The 9541-nt window shown below is 37.6% G+C and overlaps 1 protein-coding gene across 3 annotated transcripts in view; it reads left to right on the forward strand.

Moving 5' to 3' along the window:
- Positions 1–8381, forward strand: part of PAPSS1 (3'-phosphoadenosine 5'-phosphosulfate synthase 1) — a 103568-nt gene extending 95187 nt beyond the window's left edge. The window contains exons 12-13 of one of the 3 annotated variants that reach the window (XM_009207320.3): positions 4983–5074; positions 7661–7770. In XM_009207320.3, the coding sequence (XP_009205584.1) occupies positions 4983–5040 (58 nt within the window). In that variant the 3' untranslated portion in view covers positions 5041–5074; positions 7661–7770. Of the gene's footprint in view, positions 1–4982; positions 5075–7660 lie in introns of all 3 variants that reach the window. The other 2 variants (XM_003899065.4, XM_009207322.4) reach the window with 2 other exon arrangements.
- The last annotated feature ends 1160 nt before the right edge of the window (positions 8382–9541 follow it).

The following is a 9541-nucleotide window of genomic DNA, read 5'->3' on the forward strand; positions in this document are numbered from 1 at the left end:
ATACCCATATGCTGCTTTTAATCAACCATAGTATCTGGGAGAAAGAAGGGAGGGAGAAGGGGAGATATGCATGGAGCAGTAAACAGCAATTGAAACAGAGCAGTACTCTTGGGCTTTGCCCCCAGTGTAGAATTCTAATGAGCTGGAATCGACTACGTTGAAGACATTTTTTTAAATGCCAGGAAGCCAAAGTAGCTTTGAACCCAAAGCAGGACAAAGGTCATTTTCTCTCTCTCTAAAGCCCTGAGCAGGTTTGACCACTCTTGTAAAGTATCAGTACCAAAGAAAAGTAAAAAGAGCAAATGAGACAGTTCCCGAAAGAGTATTTTCCCTAGTGCTTATGTAAAGCAGTCCAGGTCTCCCCATACAGGTACCCTTGTCCTCCAGTGGAAGGAAAATAGGTCCCAGTCATTTGTGCTCACTCTGAAAAACCTCTCTTCCTAGAAAGTTTCTTCTTTGTGGCTAAGTGGGGTGCCCTGATTTCAGTGCATTATTGGGTGAATAAGCGGTAAATGGAATAAGTGCTCCCTAAGAGGTCAACCAGTTGAAAATATGTTTGAGAAAAATTATGAGAGCATTTAAAAAGAGAAAAATAACACCTATGTCACCAATACTTTTTGTGTGGTTTGCTTTTATTCTCTTTATACATTCATCTAACACAGTTGTGCATAGTTGAGTTTATAATATAATAGAGTTTTGTGTCCTGCTTTTTAATTTACTTTTCATGAGCATCGTTCCATGCTACTAGAAGTTCTTTGTAATCATTTTAATGGCTCTTTGTCAGTATCTGGTACCATACTATGCCGTAAGTCTCACTGGTTGTAGTTGAATAAAGAAGTTTATGAAGGCTCCCCCCTACTCTGGAAAAGGCTTCCTCATCACACACTCATGTCCTTAGGTATCACTGTGGGCAGGTAGCATCCATCTCCTTGTCCCATTTCTTCCCACTCCTCTTAAAAACACAGAGTATAGTTTTTCTGTGTCTGTACCATCAGATGCCACTGAGATCTGGACATGATGTTGCCTTAGGCTGTAGACCTGAGCTGTGTCCAGTCATTGACCTTCTTTCTTACCGTAAAGAGGTCTAGGAGGAAATAACTATAAAGCTCTATGTCTTATATAGTGATGTTTTGTTCTGTTACCTGCTTTTCTTTTTTCCTGTGACTTTGAGATTTCATTTTTCTTTTCTGCCCCTTTAGGGCGAGGGTGTAATTTATATTTTATAAAACTGTCAACCCAAGCTTGCTTTCTTATTATACCCATTAGCAGGGTTTCTCAATCTCAGGAGTATTGGCCTTTTGGGCCAGATAATGCTTTGTTCTGGAGAGGCTGTCCTATGCATTGTGGGATGTTTGCCCTGGGGAAGGGGAAGAGGATGGCAAAAATCATCTTTGTCGAGAAATTGAGTTGATTTTGCAGTACACTTTAGGACAGCCCTGGAAGTCCATTTGGCTGAATATTTAATAGGTGCTGCACTCTGGCCTTTATGTAGAAGACTGGAGTGTGGGGAGGAAAACATGACAAATGAGTGGCTTTTATTAATTAGATTTTAGATAATTCAATTTTTCATGTCTTTCAGTTCGTCTTTGGTTTGAAAATGAAAATTGTTAAATTTGTCATGTATGATATCAAACAGTGCTTTTTAGTCCCTAAAAAGAAAGCTGTAAATGTTTATCTGATTTTGAAGAGAATTTTTAACCCCAGTCTTAAAAATGCTTAGTGTTTTGATGTATACTGTGTTTGATGTAACCCACTTTCAAGTTAGATTAAAAAGTTAATTAGACTCAAAATAGATTCACTTATAAGTTACCACTATTATTTTTCATCCTATCAAAGAAGAAATTCCCTTTTGCTTCTCTGAATTGCTTGTTGCCTAGTTAGCACTTTTAAAAAGCTGGTCTAATTGAATATGAACCTTGAAAAGATACGCATGAAGGGCCATCTGCTGACCCTAGCTCTTGTCCATGTGAGCAACTTGTAATGGTGGCTGTGATGGCCATGTATGTGGAGTAAGAAACAGCAGATGGTTGTAAAGATTTAAAATCTTCAACAAGTGGTCGAGAGTCATTTCCACTTTGGAGTTAGTCAAGATGCTGGCCACATGTGGTTAGTATGTTATGAAGGGTTTCACATATTCTGCTCATTTGGGTTTTTTCCCCCCTCCTTGCTGTTCTAACCTCCTCTCTTTTAAGAGCTAGCATTCTGTCTGCTGTAGATTATAAGAATCTGTAACCAAGTGGTTTTGAGAAGGAAAAAAGCAAACATACTTGTATTCCTTTTTCCAGGTGCCATAGAAGATTGGTTAACTAGTATAATGAAATGGCCCAAATTAGAATTTATTTGTAGTGAAAACCTAAGGTCCCATATTTAGTAGCCTTTCCTGCTACTGGCAGATTCCTGATTACTCACAGGTGAAGTTCAGAGATAATTTTAGCCCATTCCAGAAATTCTTCAGTTTTTTTTTTTAATTTAGTTATTTCTGTAAAATAGTGTCCATTTGAATGAAGATGTACTTGTGAAAAATATGATTTGATTATGGTGACTCTTGAGTCAACTCCTTGAACCTACATTCTGATAAAAAGTTAAAATCCTTATGTGCCAGAGATAGAAATGTAAGTATGAGGCAGAGGAAAATGTGTTTTCCGTAGCCAGGGTGGAGTGGAACCACCACCATGTGGAAGCGGAAACTCCCATTTCGTGTGATGAACAAATGCTTGTGGCATGCAGGGCAGATGGAGTGTGAAATAGCTTCAGGACAAGAGGTACCCAGGGACCTTGGTTTAAAATTGCAATTTCAGAAGGAATGCAAGTAGACTTCTGGATTTCAGACAGTTTGGCATTCCGGGGAAAGAAAGGACTTTAATTGGTCTGGTTTTTTTCCAAACAGTTAGGCAGAGCCATCCAGCAAGCTGCTGTCTTCTTTTTCTTTGCCTTCAAGAACAAGCACTTTATGCAAATGATAAGTTTTTCTTTTTTGAAACCAGAGTTTAAAATGGACATGACCGGAAAGCTCTAGCATCATAATTTTTCAAAATGAAGTTTATTTAGGGAGCCGATAAGTGAACCTCCTATGGAACTGAAACAGATTCAGTCAGTATTTTGTTAAATTATTCTTGACCAAACCAGTTTTTAATTTTACATCTGGCTAGAGCAAGCATTTTTGGATATAGTTGAAAAGCTATCTGGACCCCCTCCATAGCTACTCAACTCCCTTAACTTCCTGTCTAGGCTCTGCTCGCTAAGTCTTGTCCTGAGATGTAACCTCTCTGGCCTGGAGATAAAGGCAACTAACTGCATTGATGGATTATTTTATATATTCATTCGCACGCAGATTCTCCACACCCTCAGAAGGCAACCTGACATCTTTATTGAGAAAATTAAGACCGTCTGGCATTAACCACCACATCTTTTTCTAGCACCAAATCATTTCTCTCTCTCTCTCTCCACCCTGCCCCCACCTTCTCTTTCCTCTTTTCATCACTCCTGACCCTCCTCCTTGTCAAAGCCCCTCTCCCTGTGTCTTCATCCTGGCCTTCCTTCTCCAACCTATGTTTCTCTGGTTTCTTTTCCTGGCGCTCATCCTCCTCCCCTTTCTCATTCTTGCCACTTATTTTCTCCTGCCTATATAACTTGTTAAGCCTTCTCTGGTTTCCTTAAAAAAAAAAAAATCACATCTTAACTCCATTGTGTATCTCTGCCATTTCACTGCTCCATCTCTTTCTTTCATCATCTATTAAAACTCCTCTATTAAGGAAGATTTAAATTCTGATTTGTAAATTCAGTATTTTGTTCCCTACTGTGGTCATCTTCCTAAGCCCTCTGTGACCTTACCATTTTTAAGTTTCCCTTCTTCTATGACTACATATAATCATCTTGGTTCTCTTTCTACCTTTTTGACAAATGCTTTGCCTTTTGGTGAGTTTTCTTTCTTTGGAGAGCTTCCCCATTTTCTCAAACTCAGTTTTTATTTTAGTTTTGATACACTTACAAATTGTTTCTAACTCCAGCTCTCCTGATTGTTTTTGAAATCTCTTCTCTCATAGCCTTGCTTATTTTCCTAGGCTCATTTCACATGCAGTAACTTTGTTTTTCTCCCGTTAAGTCATAGTCCTTTATGTAATATAAAGATGATAGTTTACTTTATTTTGAACTATAGTAACTAGCCCATCTGCATGGGCCCGTATATCATGGTCCACTTGACATTTCTTGCACATTGAATATGATAGAGGTGGGAGATACTCCTTACGTTTACAGACTCTCTGAATCAAACCATCTTGTTTTGAAGCAGTATCTGTTAATCTTTCATCTGTTAATGTTTATCCATCATCTTTAATAATTTGGTGTAGATATGTAAAATGTGTTTTACCTAAGAAGATGAGAGTTGAATACTGAGTTGAATGTCTACTTCCTGGTATGTCTACTTCCTGGTAATGCAGAGAATAGGGAGAATAGACAGGATGACTAGGGGAGGATGTCACATATCTGAATTAAAGTAGTAGTACCTTTCTGCTTAATAGGAAGGAGATTATAAAACACTGACACTGATTTTTCTTGTGACTGATTAAATGAGTCACACTAGTTTATATTCATATTATATATGTATAGCATTCCAGAATAAAACTCTTAGACATGTTTCAAAGGGGAATGGAGCATTTGTTAAAATCCTGGTTCCTCACTGGCAAGTTGGAAAGGCCAGAATTGGAGCCAGTAGTGAAGCTAAGAGGTAGAACTAGACCAGGAACCAAGTGTCAAGTTGATTGTACGAACTGACAGCAGTGGTCAAACAGAGGGGTAGGTCAGGTACAGGAGATGCTTGGAGACTGGTGTTAAAAAAAAAACAAAACAAGCCCAAGACTCATATAAACCCTATGAGCGGTTGAGTCATTGAGCACACAGATAACAAACATCAAACAGAAGAAACCAGAAGCTTGATATACCACCTAGATCACTAAGGAAATAATAACACTTCTTTCTTGTTCTAGAGCCCACCTTAGTGAGTGGATAGCCCACAAGCTCATAGCTAGACTCAGTGAACTGTGATAAGGAAGATGGTGGAAAGCTGACTAGTGTGGAGGTAAGTGAGGTCAGAGAGAAGACAGATCTGAAGAGGATTATTGATGAGATCATTATGAAGGGCGTGCTGAAACTTCTAATATGAATAGTCCAGATTTAGATAAAAGGGAATGAAGAAGTAGCCCAAACTTCAGTAACTGACATTTCTTATATTATGTATTTATGTGTTCACTTATTTATATCAGCACTCCTATCCCATCTTAATGCATGTTGGTTTTTTGTCTTAAGACCCTCTGCCACCCACTTCTAGGACCCATTCTTAATTTGTTACATTTGAATAAAACATTAATGTCTTTCAAAAAACAAAGGAGTGGCACAAATTGACCACAGTATTCAGTAAAGCTAAATTCCCCTTTTTGCCACAGTATAAAGATTAGTCACTGCGGGCTATGAATGGTGCTATATTGAACCAATACATTTTCCTATACATGTACCTATTTATCCCTTCATATTTCACCAAATATTTACTGAGCTCCTACTTAGATAATAAACCACCTTATCACTGGTTAGTTAATACTTATTGAATATGAATATATTTGATGTCCTTAGCACCATTCAGATATTTTTTTACTGCTAATGTCTGTCATTTACAGGTGTGTTAATAGCCATTATAATTGTTGTGGGGCCAGAATGATCACTTTGGATAGAGATTTTTAAAATAAGTTTTTACTCAGTATAAGATTATTGATAATAATTGATATTTTTGTTTGATTTTGATAATATTAATAATTGATAAAATGATCATTGTAGAAAACTGCAGAAAACATGAACAAAATAAAAAGCACTTGTAAGACCACTTCCCAGAGATAAACACTGTTTACATTTGGGCCTATTTCTTCTTTTTTTTAAACCCCCACAATGAGTACATAGGGTATATTTCTTTATGTGCTCATTCATTCTCTCTCTCCTCTCTCTCTCTATATTTTCTCAAAATAGCAGTGATATTTGTCTGAGTTCAGGCTGCTATAAAAAAATACCATACCCTGGAAGGCTTAGATGATAAACATTTATTTCTCACAGTTCTAGAGGTTGGGAAGTCCAAGATCAAGGTGCCAGCAGATGCAGTGTCTGGTGAGGACCCTTTTTCCTGGTTGTGGATGGCTGCCTTCTTGCTGTGTCCTCACGTAGAGGAAAGAGCAAGAATCTCCTGTCTCTTTCTTTTCTTATAAGGGGATTAATCCCATCTTGGGGGGCCTACCCTTTTGGCCTCATTTAATTCTAATTACTTCCCTAAGGTTCCACCTATGAGTTCATAGCAATGTTTGTATATAGTTTTGTGTCCTGGTTATTTTATTTATCATTAATCACATCATGAGCATCTTATCCCATCCTTACTTTAATGACTATGTAATATTCTACTCAGGACTGTACTGTAACTTATTTAGGATCTTTTGGCCTTTAGGTTATTTATAGTATTTTGCTATTGTAAAATGACTTTCACATAGCTGTCTTAGGCATAATATTTGTCTGCCTCTAATTATTTCCTTTTAGGTTTGTAGAAGTGTGATTATTAGTTAAAACATACTTGGCATACCTCCAGAAGCCAGGGCCACTTGGTAGTTTATGATTGCACTGGGTTCTCAGGTTAAGTCTATAAATAATGAAGAGAGGAAGGAACATAGAACTACCAACTAGAAGTAAACAGGCTCATGATCTGCTGACCTGAGCAATTCTGAATGCTTGCTGAGTCATAGTTGACCATCTAGGTCGATTCCCATATTTGAAAGAAGAGGATGAATTTAAGGTAAGCAATATATGCCATACCTATATGTGCTCTGTGCTTAGTGATTTGAGGGCTTTTGTGTGTTTTTGTATGTGTGAAGATGAGAAAAACTATCAACGCTACCTCTGTTGTGTCTTGTCAATTAAATAGTATTGATTATTGCTATTTACTTGCTGTTCCAGAAAAAAAAAAAATTCAATTTTAATATTTCAGCATTAATTTAGCCTTTCAGGTTGTAACTTCCTTAAAAGTTTTCAATTTGTGCTAGCTAAATTAGATTTAGTGTTTTCTTGAAAAAAAAAAGAAATCTAATTCTAGATTAGTGACTGCCAGGAGCTGGGGAGGAGAGGGCAGAGGGGCGAGGCAGGTATGACTATAAAAGGGCAACCCGTGGGATGGGCGTGGTTTTGGAAGTGTTCTGTAACTTCACTGTGGCGGCTACATGAACCTACACATGTGATAAAGTATAGTATTAAGTGTATAAGAAAAATGAGTACAAGTAAAATTAGGAAAGTCTGAGTAAGATTGGTAGATTGTTTCCACACTGATACCCTGGCTGTGATATGCTGTAATTTTGCAAGATGTTACCTTTGGGGGGAAACTGGATGAAGGGTACAATGGTGACTGGCTATATTATTTCTTAAAATTTCGTGTGACTCTACAATGGTCTTAATAAAAATTTCCATACTGTTTTTTTTTTTTTTCTGGTTCTGACAAATTTGAAATCAGATTTATATTCACAAGTACTATGTTCAGTATTTTTTTTCATTAAGCTTATCTAATATGAACAGAAGGAACAAATGCTTTTTAAAAACATAAGTTTCTAAAATTATGAAATAATTTGCTTTTTTTCCTCTCCTTTAGCCATGAAGACTTTGAATTTATTTCAGGAACACGAATGCGCAAACTTGCTCGAGAAGGCCAGAAACCACCTGAAGGTTTCATGGCTCCCAAGGCTTGGACTGTGCTGATGGAATACTACAAATCCTTGGAGAAAGCTTAGGCTGTTAACCCAGTCACTCCACCTTTCACACGTTACTAGTAACAAGAGGGGACCACAGTCTCTGTTGGCATTTCTTTGTGGTGTCTGTCTGGACATGCTTCCTAAAAACAGACCATTTTCCTTAACTTGCATCAGTTTTTGTCTGCCTTGTGAGTTCTGTTTTGAACAAGTGTAACACACTGATGGTTTTAATGTATCTTTTCCACTTATTATAGTTATATTCCTACAATACAATTTTAAAATTTTGTCGTTTTATATTATATTTATGCTTTTGTCTCATGATTTTTTCAAGCTGTTGTATTAGTTGTAACCAGTAGTACACACATTGAATCTTGCTTTTTTTCCCCTTGAAAAAAAAAAAAATTACCAAACAATAAACTTGGCTAGACCTTGTTTTGAGGATTTTACAAGACATCTGTAGCAATTAGATTTTTTTTTTTCTACATGGAAAGTAGAAACTGCCTCCTTTCTTCTTTCCAGTCAGCTATTGATCTTTTCAGCTGTTATAATCTAAAGTATTCTTATGATCTGTGTAAGCTCTGAATGAACTTTACTCAATAAAATTAACTTTTTGGCTTCTTACTTATGTGATACGTTTTATATTGCTTTGTTTCCACATACCCTTTCCTCCTTGTGAAAAAGTTTCTGATGGAAGAGGGAAAATGCAGGCATCTTTTATTACTGGAATCCAATACTTAGTTTCGAATATTGTATTACGGTGAAATTTTTGACAGCAGGAGCTTATGTTCCATTATTTAAGTGGGAAAATAATGAGGCAGTCTTAGTCCATCCAGAAAAAAGTTTCTTTGAATATTTCTCCAATATTCTTAAAACACCTGTATAACAGTTTCCAAGGATTTGGAACATAGATGGGTACATACTGCTTTAGTTAGGAAAAACTATGCTGTAGAAACACATCTCTAAATTTGTGTCATTTGATCATACAGGTTGACATTCTGTTCACCTTAGTCATTCAGGGTGAAATTCTCCCACCTTATGTTCCTATGTCAGAGGGAGGTTTTAGAGGGAAAGAGCATAAAAATTACACACCAACTCTTCAGTGTTTTGAATCAGAAGTGACACACATCACCTGCTAGTTCATCGGGCAAAACAGTTCACACGGCCCCACTCACGTGTAAGGAGGGCTAGGAAATGCAGACTTCTGTGGGTATAGGAAGACAAGTAGACTGGGAATATTGGTGAGCAGGAGTTGTGAGTAAGTACCAAAGTTGCCATTCTGTTCTCTATATTTGGAATTGGGGAGTAGGGATACGTTTCTTGTATTAGTCCGTTTTCATGCTGCTGATTAAAGACATACCTGAGACTGGGAAGGAAAAAAGGTTTGATTGGGCTTACAGTTCCACATGACTGGAGAAGCCTCAGAATCATGGTGGGAGGTGAAAGGCACTTCTTACATGGTTGGCAGCAAGAGAAAATGGGGAAGACGCGAAAGTGGAAACCCCTGATAAAACCATCAGATCTCGTGAGACTTACTCACTACCATGAGAACAGTATGGGGGAAACCGTCCCCATGATTTAAATTATCTCCCACCAAGTCCCTCCCACAACACGTGGGAATTATGGGAGTACAATTCAAGATGAGATTTGGGTGGGGACACAGAGCCAAACCATATCACTCTGCCCCTGGCCCCTCCAAATCTCATGTCCTCACATTTCAAAACCAATCATGCCTTCTCAACAGTCCCCCAAGTCTTTACTCATTGCAGCATTAACCCAAAAGT

Source organism: Papio anubis, chromosome 3 (genome assembly GCF_008728515.1).
Source record: "Papio anubis isolate 15944 chromosome 3, Panubis1.0, whole genome shotgun sequence".
Lineage (NCBI taxonomy): Eukaryota > Metazoa > Chordata > Mammalia > Primates > Cercopithecidae > Papio > Papio anubis.